Source organism: Mauremys mutica, chromosome 13, assembly GCF_020497125.1.
Source record: "Mauremys mutica isolate MM-2020 ecotype Southern chromosome 13, ASM2049712v1, whole genome shotgun sequence".
In the NCBI taxonomy this organism is placed as follows: domain Eukaryota; kingdom Metazoa; phylum Chordata; order Testudines; family Geoemydidae; genus Mauremys; species Mauremys mutica.
Window position 1 is genome coordinate 47,518,057 of NC_059084.1, and position 19,748 is coordinate 47,537,804.

A 19,748-nucleotide genomic window follows, 5' to 3' on the forward strand; every position below is an offset into this window, starting at 1 on the left:
TCACCCCTGGATGGTGGGAGAATAATACTCGCTCTGCCCTGGTTTCCAGTAGCGGACCAGCCACTCCAGCCCCTTTCCTGGCTCCTGTCTGACCCAGTCCATATAATCGCCGGAGATAGTGAACCCGCTCACGGTGCATTTCAGCTGATTGGATTCTCCGGGCTTCTTCAGTTCTGGACCTGACTGGGTCAGAGCAACCTGTGACCGGGCCCCTGTGGGAAAGGGGAGGGAGAAAAGGGAACAGTGAGGGAACCAGTCACATGAAAAATCTGTGGCAGGTTGGATCACAGAAACCCCCTGGGGAGCTGCCCCCTGATGTCCCAAGGCTACTTCTATCCCTGTTTTCCCTGCCAGCTCAGGACTCCAGCACCCTGTCTTGCTGAACCAGACACTCCCGTCTGCTCCAACACAGACCCAGGGTCTGAATTACTTGTCCCAAAGCTGCTGGTTTACCTGAAAGCAGCTCACAGAAGTGTTCCTGTCTTTAGCACTCAGATGCCCAACTCCCAATGGGGTCTAAACCCAAATAAATTCATTTTACCCTGTATAAAGCTTATACAAGGTAAACTCATCAATTGTTCTCCCTCTATAACACTGATAGAGAGATATGCACAGGTGTTTGCTCCCCCAGGTATTAATACACACTCTGAATTAATTAGTAAGTAAAAAGCGATTTTATTAAATACAGAAAGTCGGATTTAAGTGCTTCCAAGTAGTAACAGACAGAACAAAGTAAGTCACCAAGGAAAATAAAATAAAATGCGCAAATCTATGTCTAATCAAACTGAACACAGATAATCTCACCCTCAGAGATGCTTCATTATTTTTTCTCTCAGACTAGACACCTTCCAGGCCTGGGCACGATTCTTTCCCCTGGTACAGCACTTGTTCCAGCTCAGGTTGTAGCTAGGGGATTCTTCATGATGGCGCCTCTCCTCCCCTCTCTTCTGTTCCACCCCTTTATATATCTTTTGCATAAGGTGAGAAGCCTTTGTCCCTCTGGGTTTCCACCCTCCCTCACTGGAAAAGCACCAGGTTAAAGATGGATTCCAGTTCAGGCGACATGATCACATGTTATTGCAAGACTTCATTACCCACCTTCCAGCACACACATATACAAGAAGACTCACAGGTAAAACACACCCATCTGCAGACAATGGTCCTAGTTAATGGGAGTCATCAAGATATCAAACCACCATTAATGTCCCACACTTTACAGAATTACAATAGGGCCTCAGAATTATATTTCATATTTCTAGTTTTAGATACAAGAGTGGTACATTTATACAAACAGGATGATCACACTCAGTAGATTATAAGCTTTGTAAGATACCTTACAAGAGACCTTTTGCATGAAGCATATTCCAGTTACATTATATTCACTTATTAAATTTTTATAAAACCATTTAGACTGCACAACTCCACAACATCCTTTCATGTATTTATACCTGCTCCTGTCTTTTTTACTCCATGTATCTGATGAACTAGGTTCTAGCCCACAAAAGCTTATGCCCAAATAAATGTGTTAGTCTCTAAGGTGCCACAAGGACTCCTCGTTATTCCCCTTCAGTTAACAGGAGACGAATATCAATAAAAGCAGGTTACAAAATACCTTTTTAGCTCATTGCAGAAAACCAGGAATTGTTGCCCCCTTCCCCAGTGCATGTATAGGGAGAAAATACCTTCCAGAGCCGCCCCAAGGAAAAGGAAATGGAGCCAAAGTCTCATGTTCCCTGGTGTTGGAGGGGAAAGTCCTCAGTGGAGTGGCTGGTAACTGCACAGACCCAGGGGGCTGCAGTTTGTCTTTCCGGGTGCTGCTGGGACAGAGACAGATTTAAACAGGTGTGGTGCTCTGCTCTGTTCAATGTTGATATCACTCGGCTGCGTGCGTGTGTTCCCTCTGTGTGCTGCCCCAGCTCTGTGCGCTGCCCCAGCTCTGTGCAGATCGCTGACACAGCAGACCCCGAGAGAATCCCCTTGACCACAGACTCTAGTAAGGTACGAAGGCACGTCGGCCAGGTTTATTGTCAAAGAGAAATACACTCTCCAGCTCCCGGGCAAATGAAGTCCAAGGTGCTGCTAAGGTGCAGCTAGCCAGTACATATGTACCCCCTGGCAATTTTGTGGCTGCTTTTGTTTTGAAAATATTCACCAGTTTTTTCCTCCAAAAGTTCCAGGGAGAACTGGTGAGTCAAAGGGCACCTGCAGTTTCTATGCACGTACGAGCAGTTGGGGGAAGTACGGAGTTGAAAAGTGACATTTTCCAATCAGGGACGGCTCCAAGCACCAGCACGCCAAGCGCGTGCTTGGGGCAGCAAGCTGTGGGGGGCTCTCTGCCAGTCGCCACGGGGCAGCAGGCAGGTTTGCCTTTGGCAACAGCCTGCGGAGGGTCTGCTGGTCCCCTGGCTTCGGTTGACCTCCTACAGGTGGGCCGCCAAATCCGCAGAACTGGGGACCTCCCACAGGCAAGCCGCCGAAGGCAGCCTGCCTGCCATGCTTGGGGTGGTAAAATACCTAGAGCGACCCGTGACTGCAAGATATGGTAGAGACCATACCCCTTACCTGGGACCCGTCTTGGGGTGGAGTAAACCGTTAGGGTCACAGGCAGTATAGTTATAGTGTCACTTTTGCCTATTTACTTTACTTTACTTACCAGTGTTTGGGAGTCCTCTATAGCATACCCAGTTTACTTACCTCGTTGAACTGTTGTTAGTCTAATAAACATTTTACTCCTGCACTCTCTTGTTGGGTTTTTTATTCTGGGCAATCTTAAACCCCGATGATAGAGGCAGGTAGGGAGACGAATTGCTCGACTGGTCTCCAACCATCCTAAAACCAGTCAACACTAGGGGCTGTAAGAAAACAGGTTACAAAGATGGTCCCTCCCCCAAAGAGCCCCAATCTCAGCCTAGGACAAGATACAACAGTGTGAGCTAGGTAGGCAGAAAGGGGACAGTGACGTAAGACGATATTATCTCATCTTCTAGATATTTTGTCAGCAAGAAAAGAAGATATGAATGAGCCCGAGCCTTTAAAATAAATGTTGTAATTGTTGTTAGTACTAATGACTGGTTCTCTAGTAGTATCTAGAAGTCCCAAACATACAGTTAGGGAGACTCCCCACTCTAAAGATCTCAGTCTAAACAGACACATAGTAGGAGGGGAAACAGAGGCACAGAGCAGGAAAATGACTTGTCAAAACTCACCCAGAAGGTCAGTGGCAGAAGGGAACCCAGGTGTCCTGAGGCCCAGTGCACTGCCCTGTCCACCAGGCAACGCTGCCGCTTCATTTTATCTGTAAAAGTTGTTTCCCTTCACCTGCCCATGTTCTCCGCAGCCCAGTCTTTGTTTTTCTATTGACTCGTTCGGGGGACACTAGTGCACTTGGTTTCGCTTTTCAGAATCCGCTTCCCCTTTTTGTGCCAGTCCCACTCTGCTCTGTGTCACTGTGTCTCTCCTGGCGCAGTAATAGGTGCTGGTGTCTGCAGCTGTCAGCGAGCGGAGCTGCAGGGAGAACTGGTTCTTGGAGGAATCTGCACTGAGGGTTGCGCGGCTCTGGAAAGACGGGCCGTAGTATATGCGCCAGTTGGAGCTGGCCCAGTCGATCTGTCCCACCCACTCCAGCCCTTTCCCGGGAGCCTGTCGGACCCATTCCCAGTAATTACTAGTGACCGAGTCACCGGTGATAGAGCAGGTCAATGCGAGGGTCTCTCCGGGCTTCACCACGCCTGGGCCAGACTGGACCAGCTGCACTTGGGACAGGACACCTGAGCGGAAAGGAAAACATCGCATCAATTACCCGAATCATCCCCCATCGCTGTGGATTGACCTTCCCCTGCCGCAGTGACTTACATCCCGGGGCAGCCAGCAGGGAAAGGAAAAGCACCAGAAACGCCATTATTTGCAATCAAGGACAAAAATGCGCCCAGCCGGCAGGAATGGGCAGTTCAGTGCCGGAGCGGGACTGCGGCTCCTAGAACCGGGGGGTTGTATTTAAACAGGAACCGGGATTTGCATGCGGGTTTCACTCAGCGAGGATAAAAGGGGTGACAGAGGGCGGCTCGGGCTAAAAGGGGACATGTCCCCAGACACTCCCCCACCCTGGGAGGTCCTTTGGGATCAGGAGAACCTATGATTTGATGAGACAGGTTGTAAAGAACCACTCATCTCTGAATCTCCTGTTTTTGGTGGTGACATCAGAACTGAGATGCCTGAGGAAACTGCCTTTATGTTTTCTTGTTAGCCCCTGCGGTGAAACAGGAGTTTAATTTTGTGGCTGGTTTGCTATATCTGATCAAAGAATAACCCCCAATTCTGGGTTGTGTTGTGACCCACTAAGCACGGTTACAAGCAGAAATCTCTTTCTGTCTATTTATCACAGGTTGGAGCCCCGTGGTGTCCATATCTGGCACCGTAATGCAGAGCGGTGCACTCGGATCTGGGGCTGCTCAATGGTAAATGCAGAGAGTAGTTGAGCTGTAATAACGTGGGATTGTTAGGCGGGGGGGGGGGGTTGGCCTGCTATAGATTCTCACCTCTTCTACCTACATTCCCTGTTTCATGGTGGTTTAAGTAAAGGGTTTGGCCTGAGCTGCAATGAAATGATAAAAAACCAGCTAAATATCTCAGGAATTCTTCTACCACCCCTCAAGGGGCAGCGAGAGATACTAAACTGCTCAAGATAGTTAAGACCAAAGCAGATTGTGAAGAACTTCAAAAAGATCTCACAAAACTAAGTGATTGGGCAACAAAATGGCAAATGAAATTTAATGTGGATAAATGTAAAGTAATGCACATTGGAAAAAATAACCCCAACTGTACATACAATATGATGGGGGCTAATTTAGCTACAACGAGTCAGGAAAAAGATCTTGGAGTCATCGTGGACAGTTCTCTGAAGATGTCCACGCAGTGTGCAGCAGCAGTCAAAAAACCAAACAGAATGTTAGGAATCATTAAAAAGGGGATAGAGAATAAGACTGAGAATATATTATTGCCCTTATATAAATCCATGGTACACCCCCATCTCGAATACTGTGTACAGATGTGGTCTCCTCACCTCAAAAAAGATATTCTAGCACTAGAAAAGGTTCAGAAAAGGGCAACTAAAATGATTAGGGGTTTGGAGAGGGTCCCATATGAGGAGAGAGTAAAGAGGCTAGGACTCTTCAGCTTGGAAAAGAGAAGACTAAGGGGGGCTATGATAGAGGTATATAAAATCATGAGTGATGTTGAGAAAGTGGATAAGGAAAAGTTATTTACTTATTCTCATAATACAAGAACTAGGGGTCACCAAATGAAATTAATAGGCAGCAGGTTGAAAACAAATAAAAGGAAGTTCTTCTTCACGCAGCGCACAGTCAACTTGTGGAATTCCTTACCTGAGGAGGTTGTGAAGGCTAGGACTATAACAATGTTTAAAAGGGGACTGGATAAATTCATGGTGGCTAAGTCCATACATGGCTATTAGCCAGGATGGGTAAAGAATGGTGTCCCTAGCCTCTGTTCGTCAGAGGATGGAGATGGATTGCAGGAGAGAGATCACTTGATCATTGCCTGTTAGGTTCACTCCCTCTGGGGCACCTGGCATTGGCCACTGTCGGTAGACAGATACTGGGCTAGATGGACCTTTGGTCTGACCCGGTCTAGCTGTTCTTATGTTCTTATGAGAGTGTGATGGGTGGGAGAGGGGAGGGCGGGGGCGCTTTATAGAAGTTTTATCTTTGTATAAACTGCTCACCATTATCTGGTGTTTCTGTTAAAAGACCCGAGGGAAATAAAGCAAAGAAGTACTATTTTGGAGGCTGTGGTAAGACAGGTGACATCCTGTGACCTTTAGGGAGGCAAACGTTTACCTTGGAAAATTGATAAAACAGCAAGTTAGTAGAAACAGAATCTCATCTTCCTGGAGGTGGAGAAATGAGCGTGTCCAAGGATGGGGAGTCAATGAGGAACTGTGGAGAAGCCGGAGTCTCTGTACCGGGGGAGATGCAGGGACAGAGGCGTGGCGGGATTTAAAGAGGGCGTTGGGTTATTAATTTCCCTGGGCACCTGTAAACATAAGAGCCTCTCCCCGCAGTGTGTGATCCCAGCTCTGTGAGCAAAGGCTGAGAGAGGGGGGAGGGGTGGAGTATCCATGGATCGATCACAGAATCACAGAACTGCAGGGCTGGAAGGGAGGGGTCGTTCCCTCCAGCCCCTGCGCTTTGGCACCGGTGCAGCCTGAGGCCAGGGGAGGTGAGACAGCGGATCAGGCAGGGAGTCAGATAAGAACGGAAGCTGTTTAACAGGCTTCTAAGCAAACACCACACAGCTCTAGGGCACTGGTCAGGCTGTCTGGGGGGAGTAGCCTCTGCTCGTTGATAGTTGTCCTGGTCCGTGTTTTTCCTTATCCCGGTTTTTCCCTGCACACAGAACATGGGGGGGGGTCACATGGGGAGTGTTTGGCATTTTCTGGGCTCTATAGAATGTGTTGTGAGGCGTAGAACAGTTTATGGGACCCAGCGTGTCAGTCCCCCCATCCCAGTCCCGAGGTGCCGGCCTCGGGATCGCTGCTGTCTGTGGCACTGGACGTGGCTGCAGAGCCGAGAACATTTTAACCATTTCAGGGAAGGGAACCGCGAGAGCCCAGCGCCCGGACTGTCAGTGTCACAAACCAGCCGGGACTTCCCCTACTGACGGCAACGCAACGGGAGGTTTGTGTCTGAGCTCAGCCCGGCTTCGCCTCACTGTGTCTCTCGCACAGTAATAGCGGGCGGTGTCCTCGGGCTTCAGGCCGGTCAGTTGCAGGTAGATCAGCTTCTTGGAGCTGTCTGTAGAGGTGGTGAATCGCCCTTTCACGGAATCTCCGTAATGGGTGGTTGATCCCAGAATTGCTGATACCCACTGCAGCCCCTGCCCGGGAGCCTGGCGGACCCAGCTCATCCAGTAGCTGTCTATGCTGAACCCCGAGGTGGTACAGGTCAGTCTGAGGGAGTCTCCGGGCTTTTTCACATCCCCGCCGGACTCCAGCAGCTGGACTTGTGACCGGACACCTGGAATAAACACATGTTATAATCATGTCAGTGTGAATTGCCAACAATCCATCCCGCTGACTCCCCTACCCATACAAGGGGAGAAAATACCTCCCAAAGCTGCTGCAACGAACACGAAATGGAGCCAAAGAGGCATTTTCCCTGGCGTGGGAGGGGAGCGGAAAGGTCTCTGCTGGGTCGGTTGGTAACTGCACAGACCCAGTGGGCTGCAGATTGTCTCGGGGTGCAGACTCGGCAGAGAGAGATTTAAACAGGAAACTCTCACCCTTATTTGCATATCCCCCTCCTTATAACAGCTAAAACTCCTTCCCAGGGACTCACTGGTCTGTTCATTCCCTCTGGGGCACCTGGCACTGGCCACTGTCAGACAGGACACTGGGCTGGATGGACCTTTGGTCTGACCCAGTCTGGCGGTTCTTCTGTTCTTATGATCTCACATCCTGGTCTGGGGACCCAAGACTCGTTCCTAGAGAAAAAAACTTTGAACTCCTCAAGGGTTTAACAGACTCTCACCCTTTGGTGTTGCCCCAGCAGCTAAGTGGCCTATGCTCTGTCTACAGACCCACCCCTGACACCCCTGGAGCGGACACGACTCTCCTCTTCGCAGTCAGGGAAGTGTCTTTAATTGCTGCCAGGGTTTGCCGCGGGGACTGGAAGGAGCCCCGCTCTGCCAGGCTTTCGGCGCTCTCACCTCCCCACATTTACAGGGACAGGCAAGAACCGGTATCTGACAGGTGTGTGTTGCTGTCCGGGTCTCAGAAGAGAAAGGTGAGACCCCTCAGCTCCCTGCCCCCGACATCCCTGGACATCCCTGTCTGTGTTTCTGATACTGTTTCTGAAAAGCCCGGGTTTCAGAGTTTTGCTGCGTGCTCCAGGTTCTGTTCTTGCGCGCCAGGGCTGGGGCGCATCAGCGCGAGAGGAGAGGTATTGAAAGGGGAATGAGGACCCCAAACGAGCAGCCACCGGACAAGGCCACCAGCCCTGCGCTCTCTGACCCCAAAGATCCCGGACACCTCCCCTGTGGGGCTGCTGCTTCTCTCTGCAGGATCCCAATAAGCCCTACCAGGCTTCTTCCCTGTACCCTTACTCAGGGTCGGCTCCAGGCGCCAGCGAGCAAGCAGGATCCTGGGGTGGCAAGCCGCGGGGGAGCGCTCTGCCAGTCGCCCTGAGGGCGAGAGTCAGGCTGCCTTCGGCAGCGTGCCTGCCGGAGGTCTGCCGGTCCCACGGCTTCCCCGAAGTCGCGGGATGGCAAATCAACCGGAGAAAGGCCACCGAAGGCCGCCCGACTGCCGTGCTTGGAGTGGCAAAGAACACAGAGCCGCCCCTGCCAGGCGCCTGAGCATCCAGCGCACATAATAGTCTATGAAAGTGAACCCGGAGGCTTTGCACGAGAGGCGGAGAGAGTCTCCGGGCTTTTTCACATCCCCTCCGGACTCCACCAGCTGCACCTGGGACCAGACTCCTGCGAATAAAGACGCGTTATAGATGCAGGGCCGGCGCTTCCATTAGGCGACCCTAGGCTGTTGCCTAGGGCCCCAGGATTGGCGGGGGGGGGATTTTGTGAGATCCCCACGGGAGCTTCCGATTCCGCTCCCGCCGGGCCGCCGAAGAAGGACCTTCTGCCGACGTGCCCGCGGAAAACAGCGGCAGGCAATTGAGCAGCCCAGTGACTGCCTGCTGTCGCCTCAGGGGGACTGGCTGGTAACTGCACAGACCCAAGGGGCAGCGGATTGTCTCTCCGGATGCAGCCTGGGTAGGGAGGGAGGGAGACAGATTTAAACAGGAAACGGTCTCCCTCATTTGCATGTGCCCCGCTTTATAAGAGACACACAAACTGCTTCCCTGAATCATCTGAACCTTTGTTCGGGGGGCGGGGGGTAGATCAGAGAGACGGATCAAGATTTTTTATTGGAAAAATAAGAATTAAAAGGGATTTTAGTCCGGGCAGGGTTAAAGGAATCCTCACCCTACGGGTCTGCCCCCGCTACTTCTTTCTAAAGCCGTGAATAGCGCAGGCTCGGTCTACCCCCCCCCCTCCCACATGACACGACTGCCACCCTTGCCAGGAGGGAGCGCCTCTGGGCTACTCCATGGTTTGTCTGCAGGGAATGTCCTGCCCCCAAATGTCAAGGTGTTTGTTGTTATCTGCTTTGTCCCAGAAAAAAAAATCGAGAGCTCCCGGTATTCTGCCCTAGATATTTGTTACGTTGGTTTTGAAAGCCTGGGTTTAAAACGTACTGTGTGTAGACTATCCCCTCATCACTCGGCGGTTATGGGTTCTCGGCCCGAAAGGAGACCAGCAGAGGCCGGGCAGTGCCCTGCCCTACGGTCTCTGATCGCCTGCCCCTGACCCACCGCCAACGGGGCTCTGCTGCCACCTGAGCGCCTTCAGCGACCCCTGCTGGGCTCTGATCTAGACCCCCCAGTCACGTGACTGGCCCCATTCACCTCAGTGCCAGCACTGGTAGCTCCATGGTTACTATGGTTAATGATGGAAATATATTATGGGCTGGATCCCTGGCTCCGCCCGTTGACACCATCTGAGAGTCTGGACTGTGATTTTCAGATGGGAGTTGGGTGACTAAAGTGAGGAGACTGCTTTGAAAATCGCAGTTCCAGTTGAGCTGAGTGGGATTTATTCAGGAGCCGAGTGACCCCTGCACCGCAGGCCCCTCGGGATTTCGTGCTGCAATGGGTGACATTGCCAGGCAGTAATGAGGTTAGAATAGGATAGCAGATTCTTATTCCCCCTCCTCCCCAGGGAGGCGGGAGGGGTGGAGTCTGTGCTCACGCCTGTCCCCAGCGCTGTGTCCTGTGTGGAACTGCTGCTCCCTCGCGGCGCATGGGAGAAGGGGGAGTCTGCAGATTGGGTTTTTGTATTAGCCACTCGTAGTTTCTTTTCACTGTGTTTCTCCCGCACAGTAATAGCGGGCGGTGTCCTCGGGCTTCAGGCCGGTCATTTGCAGATACAGCTCACTCTTGGGATTGTCCCTGGAGATGGTGAATCGGCCTTTCACTGAGTCTGCGTAATATTGTGAGCTCCCATCAGAATAAATCCAGGCGACCCACTCCAGCCCCTTCCCGGGAGCCTGTCGGACCCAGTCCATACTGTAGCTGCTGAAGGTGAAGCCGGAGGCTTTGCAGGAGAGGCGGAGAGAGTCTCCGGGCTTTTTCACATCCCCTCCGGACTCCACCAGCTGGACCTGGGACCGGACACCTGGGAATAAAGAGACGATAGAAATATATAAAAATATCGAACATACTATTTGTCTGCCTCTTCAGTGCATTTAGGTTAGAAAATACCTTCCAGAGCTGCTACAAGGAGAACTAAATGGAGCCAAAGCCTCATTGTCCCTGGTGCTGGAGGGGAAAGTTTTCAGGGGACTGGTTGGTAACTGCACAGAGCCAGGGGCTGCGGATTGTCTCTCCGGGTGCAGCCTGGGCAGGGAGAGGGACAGATTTAAACAAGAAACTCATTCTCGTTTGCATATCGCGCTCCTTATAAGGGACACAAACTCTGATGTGATTTGTTCCTTGCAGTAGGGCTCAGAGGGAGGCAGTCAGATTATCGCAGACTGTGCGTGTGTGCAGCGCCAGGCACAGCGCACTGGGATGCTCAGTACACTTTAGACGAGGAAAAAACAAACAGATGCCTGGAAAGGGCTCGATTCCCTGACTGAAGCTTAGGGCCCGATTTCAATCACTTTGCTCGGTGGTAGGAGACTGAGAGATTCCGGTAGTAGGTTGCCACACAATGAGGAAATTGTTTGTTTGTTCTAAAAGAAAGAACGAAATGGAGCTGGCTCATAAAGGAGTAAAACTATTAATTCGATGCAGTGAATCTCAGCTTTGGAATCCCTTGCCCACACGCAGTGGGGCTGTGTGACAGGTGGCCTGTGGGGTCAGCGAGTGAGAAGAGGTCGGTTCACAGGGCTCCATTGGGCTGCGACATCCGCGGACACTGGCACTGAACTCCCCGTCCAGTGACCAGCTCCACTGAAATGTGCAGGGGCCAGAGGGAAATGTTCCCTGGCAGGTTCAGACACGTGGCTCGGGGCCAAACGCCAATGTTTTCGCTGCCTCCCGTGTCCCCATTCATCGCAGTGAGACCAGTGGTGTGTGTGAGAAAAGCAGGATTGTGCTGCAGCTCGGGGCTTTGTACATCTACGGGGGAAGTTTCCCTGGAACTGTGGAGTTTGGAACTGGTGTCAGATGTGTTTTCACCCTGCCCCGTGTGTGTGTCACTGCTGCCCCCACGCGTGAATGGGAGAAGGGCTGGGTTTATGGCTTGGGTTTATGGCTCACCGCTGTGCCTCTGTCCTCACACGGTAATACAGGGCGGTGCCTCTGGTCGCTCCCCAGCCATGTGTCGTTAGAAGCTGGGGCTGTCCTTGGAGGGTGTGAATTGCTCCTGGAGGGTTCGGGGGGGGGGAGGAACAGGCTGTGACTGAAGGTTTGTGGTAGCTCAGCAGCAACCCCAAACCCCTTCCCGAGTTCCTTGGGATTAAACCCAGTCCTGGCACATTTCAGCGGGGTGGAGTCTCCGGGCTGCGGCCCATCGGGACCCGGCTGGGTCAGAACAACCTGCGGCTGGGCCCCTGTGGGAGTGGTGAGAAGAGGGAACAGTGAGGGAACCGGCCACAACAAACACATCCCCCGTCCATTAAAAGGAGACCAGGTACAAACTGCAGGCAGAAGACAGTTCGACAAGGAGGGCGTCGATCTGGGCTAGAGACCCCGTGGCAGCAGCAGGGCGAGGGGAGTAGTTGGTTGGGAAGAGTTGGGAGGCAGGGACTCAGCCGGATCTGAGAGTTGGGTGCCCGCGGAGTCATGGTGAGTAGCTGGGTCTGGAAGTGGCTTCTAGCTTCGCATATCGCAGCCTGAGCGGGTCAAACTGCATAGGGATAGAGCGTAATGGCGCCCTGGGGTTAGCGCGGGACAGAACAACCCTCAGCTTGCCGGGAGGCTCTGCACTAAAGGGGGGGAGCTGGGATGACAGCGGTTAAAAATACATTTATTAAACACCAGCCACTCTGCACCTCAAACCAGGGACAGTGTCGCAGGAATCAAGGAATGGAACACAAGGCCGACTCAGGCCTGGTCTACACTAGTCGGTTATTTCGGAATTAGCCAAGTTTATTCGAAAAAAATGATTCCATCCACATGACCAAACCATTTTTTTTCGATTTTATAGGGCTCTTTAATCCAATTTTTGTACTCCACCTCGTCAGGTGGAGTAGCACTTAAATCAAGATTGCAATTCCGGGTTAAAGGTATTGTGGACGCAATTCAACATCATTGGCCTCCGGGAGCTATCCCAGAGTGCTCCCTTGTGACCGCTCTGGACAACACTCTCAACTCCGATGCACTAGCCAGGTGAGCAGGAAAAGCCCCAGGAACTTTTGAATTTCATTTCCTGTTTGGTCACCATCAGCACAGTCCACCATCACAGGAGATCACGCATTCCCGGATTCACACATGAGCTCCAGTATGGTCCGAATGGGAGGTACTGGATCTCATCGCATGTTGAGGAGATGAAGCTGTTATGGCAGAACTACGTTCCAAAAAAAGGAACGCAAATACGTATGCTAAAGTCTCCAGGGCCATGGCGGAAAGAGGCTACTCCAGGGACACAGAGCAGTGTCATACAAAAATCAAGGAGCTCAGGCAAGTGTACCAAAAAGCCAGGGAGGCAAATGGGCGCTCTGGGCCACAGCCCCATACATTCTGCTTCTACAGTGAGCTGCATGCAATTATGGCGGGTGATGCCACCACTACCCCACCACTGTCTGTGGACATGTGCAAGGGGGGAGTGTTACATGAAGTGAGGAGGAAGAGACATTGGAGGATGAAGAGGGGGAGGACAGTGCACAGGCGGCAAGTGGGGAATCTGTCCCCCCCCCCCCCCGGACAGGAACTATTCTTAACGCTGGAGCCAATAGACTCCCCTCACTCCCAAGGCGGGCTCCTGTTCCATGACCCTGGAGAAGGTACTTCTGGGGAGTGAGAGCCTGATTGGAGCCACATGGTGGGGGGGGGGGGGGGGGTAGGGGCAGGGCCGGCTCTAGGATTTTTTGCCGCCCCAAGCAAAAAATTGTCTCCCCCCTTTTTTGGCTTTTACACGTTTGCCCGTTGCAATGTTGTTGTTTTGTTTTGTTTGACTGGCTGCGGTACTGATTGGGCTCAAGCAGATTCAGGTGCAGTCATTGCCCAATGCTGCATCAGTACCGCATGCACCCAGTCAAACAAAACAAAACAACAGCCACGATCGGAGGCTGAGTGAGAGCCCTCCAAAGAGGACAGTTATCTCCTTAGACAGCCCCTGGCTTTCCTGGGCACGCTCTGTATTTCAGTCTTACTAGGAGCTGGGCTGCTGCTTCTGAGCGCTCTGCTCTTTCGCTCATTTAAAATGAGCCCGACGTTCCCCAAATCATTAACTGACATGGGTAAGGAGCGCACGGGAGAATTGCCCGCTGTGTGACGGGTGCTAATTCCGACACTGCCACTTGATCAAAGGGTCGGGCCATTATCTTTAAAAAGTTGTGCCTGAATGAAAGGATTTCTCCCGGCTCAGATTCGTTTCCAAGGAGGCAGGGGCAGGAAAGAAGACGGGGAAAGCCGGGCTAACCCTTGGGGGGGGGGTTCATGGCGCTCTCTCCCGGTGCGTCTCCCTGAGCCCCACCGGCTGTACTGCAGCGCAGGGTTACCTGGCTGGTGGCACTGATGGTGTTACTGGCCACTTGGGGCTTCCTTCCCGGCCCTGGTGAATTCTCGGTGGTTGTTCCTCAGGGGACTCAGGCTTTAGGAACATGAAGTCACTCTTGGCAGACTCCGGGGTCAGGCAGACTTTGTTGCATTAGCCCAGAGGGCCGCTGCAGTTTCTGGGCACTTGGTTGCCTGAGGGGAGCTGGGTCTTGATGTTGGACTTCTTGAAGAAGGCAGCCAGAATGCCGCCTCTGGAAATGTGCCGCCCCAAGCGCCTGCTTGTTTTGCTGGTGCCTAGAGCCGATCCTGGGTAGGGGGAAAACCCAGCGGTGCTGGGCTGTTTGCATTTAGTTTAAAGGGCTCATCCCTGCTCAAAGCCTCATCGGAGCCACGCATTGTGTATGTGTGTGTGGGGGGGGAGGGGGGGAGAGTGTTGTGTAAAGTGATCATCCCAGAGAGCCCACAGGCCCTCCTTTTATATGGCAACCCCACCAGGCATTGCTTGCTATGGGAAAGGGAGCCCAGCAGTTTGAAAGCATTGAAATGAATGCAGAAGAAGCAGAACCCCGCGTGCCTGTAGGCTGCCTACAAGCTGAATTCTATTGCCTGGCCATGTGTGATGGCTTACTCACACCAAAGTGGCAGGCACTTCAGTATAAGAGGCAAAATGCTAACTTTTACAGAAAGAACATAGTGCTGTGTACTATGAATTGCCTGTTTCACTGAGAAGGAGTGTCCTCTTTGTTCTCTGAAATGTATCTTTTAAAATACTACCCTCCCTTTTTCTCCTCCCACAGGTGCAAATGTTTCAACGAGGCCCCTGTCTACTCCATCGCAGAGTCTGGTCCAGATTAAAAGGTGGAAAAAAATGAACTTGGGATGACATGTTCGCCGAGCTCATGCAGTCTCATAGACTCATAGACTTTAAGGTCAGAAGGGACCATTATGATCATCTAGTCTGACCTTCTGCACAATGCCGGCCACAGAATCTCACCCACCCACTCCTGTAACAAACCCCTAACCTATGTCTGAGTTACTGAAGTCCTCAAGTCATGGTTTGAAGACCTCAAGGTGCAGAGAATCCTCCAGCAAGTGACCCATGCCCCATGCTTCAGAGGAAGGTGAAAAACCTCCAGAGCCTCTGCCAATCTGCCCTGGGGTAAAATTCCTTCCCGACCCCAAATATGGCGATCAGTTAAACCCTGAGCATGTGGGCAAGACTCACCAGCCAGCACCCAGGAAAGAATTCTCTGTAGTAACTCAAATCCCACCCCATCTAACATCCCATCACAGACCACTGGGCATATTTACCAGCTAATAATCAAAGATCAATTACCAAATTAACTGCCAAAATTAGGCTATCCCATCATACCATCCCCTGCATAAACTTATCAAGCTTAGTCTTGAAGCCAGATATGTCTTTTGCCCCCACTACTCCCCTTGGAAGACTGTTCCAGAACTTCACTCCTCTAATGGTTAGAAATCTAACCTTCATCTAATTTCAAGTCTAAACTTCCTAGTGTCCAGTTTATATCCATGTGTTCTTGTGTCCACATTGGTATTAAGCTTAAATAATTCCTCTCCCTCCCTGATATTTATACTTCTGATCTATTTATAAAGAGCAATCATATCCCCCCTCAGCCTTCTTTTGGTTAGGCTAAACAAGCCAAGCTCTTTGAGTCTCCTTTCATAAGACAGGTTTTCCATTCCTCGGATCATCCTAGTAGCCCTTCTCCGTACCTGTTCCAGTTTGAATTCATCCTCCTTAAACATGGGAGACCAGAACTTCACACAGTATTCCAGATGAGGTCTCACCAGTGCCTTGTATAACGGTACTAACACCTCCTTATCTTTGTTGGAAATACCTTGCCTGATGCATCCTAAACCCGCATTAGCTTTTTTAACAGCCATATCACATTGGCGGCTCATAGTCATCCTGTGATCAACCAATACTCCGAGGTCCTTCTCCTCCTCTGTTACTTCCAACTGATGTGTCCCCAATTTATAACCAAAATTCTTGTTATTAATCCCTAAATGCATAACCTTGCACTTTTCACTATTACATTTCATCCTATTACTATTACTCCAGTTTACAAGGTCATCCAGATCTTCCTGTAGGATATCCTGGTCCTTCTCTGTGTTAGCAATACTTCCCAATTTTGTGTCATCCGCAAACTTTATTAGCACATTCCCACTTCTTGTGCCAAGGTCAGTAATAAAAAGATTAAACAAGATTGGTTCCAAAACCGATCTTTGAGGAACTCCACAAGTAACCTCCTTCCAGCCTGACAGTTCACCTTTCAGTACGACCCGTTGTAGTCTCCCTTTTAACCAGTTCCTTATCCACCTTTCAATTTTCATAAATTGATCCCCATCTTTTCCAATTTCACTAATAATTCCCCATGTGGAACCGTATCAAATGCCTTACTGAAATTGAGGTAAATTAGATCCACTGCATTTCCTTTGTCTAAAAAATCTGTTACCTTCTCAAAGAAGATCAGGTTGGTTTGCCCCCGATCTACCTTTTGTAAAACCATGTTGTATTTTGTTCCAATTACCAATGACCTCAATATCCTTAACTACTTTCTCCTTCAAATTTTTTTCCAAGACCTTGCATAAACAGGCCTATAGTTACTTGGATCACTTTTTTTCCCTTTCTTAAAAATAGGAACTATGTTAGTAATTCTCCAGTCGTACGGTACAATCCCTGAGTTTACTGATTCATTAAAAATTCTTGCTAATGGGCTTGCAATTTCATGTGCCAGTTCCTTTAAGATTCTTGGATGAAAATTATCTGGGCCTTCCAATTTTCTGTTTGAGTTTGGCTTCTACCTCGGATGTGGTAATATTTACCTCCATATCCTCATTCCCATCAGGGCCGGCTCTAGGTTTTTTGCCGCCCCAAGCAAAAATTTTTTTGGCTTCCCCCCACCCCCCCGACATGAGCTCCCCCTCCTGCCCACCAGTGCCCCCCGACTCACACCCCCTGCTGCCCCAGCATTAGGCTTCCCCCCAAACGTGGGATCCGCTACGAGCACACTGCAGCCGAGCCCTGGCCCAGCTGCGACTCTGTCCCCATGCGGGTGGAGCTGCTGGGCAGCGTGGAGCAGGAGTACTTCCAGGTGGCAGTGCAGCTATGGGGCGGCGCGAAGAACACGGCCCCCTCCCTGGGCTTCGCAGCACTGCTGGTGGCCAAGGTGGATCAGTTCGTGCTCACCACCCTCACCCCCGACATGCTGGCGGCCGAGGACCTGGAGAGCCCCCCGGACCTGCTACTCTTCAGCCTCACGGTGCCCTGGCCCAGCTCCGGCGGAAGGGAAGGCAAGGATCTCCGACTGCGGGGATACCGGCTCGGCACCGACGAGCCCAGCCAGCCGCTCACCTCCTCACACATTCCGGGAGTCCCTCTCACCACCACCGCAGCTGGGGCTCGGCTCCTGGGGACCCGTTTCCCTCCCTCCCCAGCTCCTCACACACACTGGGCAGGGCCACCCAGAGGATTCAGGGGGCCTGGGGCAAAGCAATTTCGGGGGCCCCTTCCATAAAAAAAAGTTGCAATACAATAGTAACATGTATTTGGAAATGTACAAAATAGCTAGTGAAATACATTCAACAATTAATTTGTAATAATTTGAAAATACACCAAATACATGAACTGCTTTACTGGTCTGTCTACATTTGCAATTACATAATGGGCTGTTGCTGGGTGATGGTTGGTGCCAATGGGCTGTCGTTGCCTGGGGGTGGTGCTGCTGTTGCCCAGGGCTGGGTGGGGAGCTGGGCTCTGGGTTGGGGGGTGCCAGGCTCAGAGGGGCTGGGCTCAGGACTGTGGGGAGATGGGGTCGGAGGTTGTCTGGCTCAGAGGGGCTGGGCTCGGAGCTGGGGGTTGGGGCTGTGGGGGATGGGGTCAGGGAGGTGCCCGGCTCAGAGGGGATGGGCTTGGAGCTGGGGGTCAGGGCTGGGTGTGGAGGATGGGTTTAGGGGGGGTGCCCACCTCAGAGGGGTTGAGCTCAGAGCTTGGGGTTAGGGCTGGGGGGATGGGGTCGGGGGGTGCCCAGCTCAGAGGGGCTGGGCTTGGAGCTGGAGGTCAGGGCTGGGGGGTAATGGGGTCGGGGGGTACCTGGCTCCGGCCTGGCCCCTTACCATGCCACTTACCCCCTCTCCCCGACAGCGCTACAGCGGCGTGGTGTCTCCAGCGGGGCCTGAGTTCCCGCCGCTCGGCTGCAGCTCGCAGCCCCGCCCCCTTACCAGCTAAGACAGCGGAGGCTGGGGGAGCCTCCGACATACCCTGCGGGGCCCGGAGCCTGGGGAAAATTGCCCCACTTGCGCCCCCCCCCGCTAAGGCAGCCCTGACTCTGGGAGCCCCTCTCGCCGCCGCCGCAGCCCAGGCTCGGCTGTGTGAGGAGCTCCCAGAGCGTGTGAGGAGCTGGGGACGGAGGGGGAGCCAAGCCTGGGCTGCGGCGGAGGTGAGAGGGGCTCCCGGAATGTGTGAGGAGCCGGGGACGGAGGGAGGAGGGGTCCTGCTGACGCTGTCACTCCCAGCGGCGCCGCGTTTCCTAGTGGGCTCTGCAGGGCGCCCGCCGGGCTGGGCAGTGGGCGCGGATCCCGGCTCGGGCGAGTGGCTGCGCCAGAGCCGGCTCCCGGCAATGAGGCTCCAAGCAAAAACATAAAAATAAAAAAAGGAGGGGGCGAAGTGCCGCCCCTTAGAAAGTGCCGCCCCAAGCACATGCTTGGAGGGCTGGTGCCTAGAGCCGGCCCTGATTCCCATTTGTCATCCTACCATTATCCATCAGCTCCTCATTAGCTTCCTGCACTGATATGGTCCAGCTGAATGCGTGGAAGCAAACAATTGCAGAGTCCCGTAAAGCATTACAGGAACACAAAGAGAGGAGGGACGCATGCAATGAGAGCAGGCAGGACGCTATGGTCAAGCTTATTGGGAAGCAAACTGACATGCTGCGCTGTATGGTGGATCTAATGCAGGACGGTGGGAGGGCAAGTGAGGCAATTTGCCCCAGACCCCAGGCCCCGCAGGGGCCCCCACGAGAGTTTTTTGGGGGCCCTGGAGCGGTGTCCTTAACTTGCTCCGGGGGCCCCGGAAAACTCTTGCGGGGCCCAGCCCCTGGCGCTTCTTCTGCTCCGGGGCTTTGGTGGCAATTTGGTGGAGGGGGGAGGGGGGGTCTTTCCACTCCGGAACCTACTGCCGAAGTGCCGGGTCTTCAGTGGCAATTCAGCGGTGGGGGCCCCCCACCACGGGTCTTCAGGGCACTTTGGCGGCGGGTCCCGGAGCAGAAGGTGTCATGGACTCACAGATCGTGCCCACTCTTGGCTCTGTGCGGTCCATGGGGGGTGCCACTCTCTCCCGGGGTCAGGCCCCTCCACCTCCTGGAGCCGCACCTCTCTGAGCTGTAGCACGTCTGTCTCTCGCCGTGGGCCCCCTCAGGGAGTCCACACGCTCTGGACCCCGTGGGCCTCCTCACCCCCGAAGGGGTTGATGCAACCCTATTCCCTAGCCCGGAGTGACTCTCAGCCAGCATAAAACAGGAGGGTTTATTGAGATTGAACACGGTACAGGAAACTCTCAGGGCCTCAGGCCTGGCCTCTCACAATAATAGCACATCCCAGTTCCCCTGCAGCCAGGTGGGCTGTGTCTGCTCCCCCTCTCCAGCCCCGAGCCTCCCTGCTTCCCAGCTGGGCCTCTGATATCCCCGGCCCCAAGCCCTGCCTCTGTCCATTGGCTTCTCTCCAGCTAAACAGGGTCATAAACAGGAAGGCCTGGGTCTCCTCTCCTCTCATCTCTCCTCTGGCTGGAACCGGCTGGTCAGGTCACCGGGGTCCTCTCTCTGCAGCCCATTGTCCTCCCACTGGCCAGAACCGGCTGTGACTCCTGAGCTGGGTCTCTGGGTCACCAGGTCACCAGTCAATGGGGTCGCCATCCTCCAGGCCCTCGGCTGGGGTCTCGAGTCTCTCTCCGGTCCTCTGTAACAACAAACTCCCTTTTCCCTCCCC

The 19,748-nt window shown here is 52.8% G+C and overlaps 3 gene segments (V, D, J or C); all 3 read right to left on the reverse strand.

Annotated features, from left to right (window-relative positions):
- Window positions 1-3,959, reverse strand: LOC123347486. The segment is given in 3 exon segments: window positions 1-198; window positions 3,463-3,767; window positions 3,853-3,959. Coding segments are annotated over 3 exon segments (549 nt in total).
- A 1,938-nt stretch (window positions 3,960-5,897) lies between these two features.
- Window positions 5,898-7,189, reverse strand: LOC123347487. The segment is given in 3 exon segments: window positions 5,898-5,954; window positions 6,742-7,034; window positions 7,125-7,189. Coding segments are annotated over 3 exon segments (396 nt in total).
- A 928-nt stretch (window positions 7,190-8,117) lies between these two features.
- On the reverse strand, window positions 8,118-10,383 carry LOC123347488. The segment is given in 4 exon segments: window positions 8,118-8,159; window positions 8,260-8,369; window positions 9,955-10,251; window positions 10,338-10,383. Coding segments are annotated over 4 exon segments (495 nt in total).
- Window positions 10,384-19,748: the final 9,365 nt, after the last annotated feature.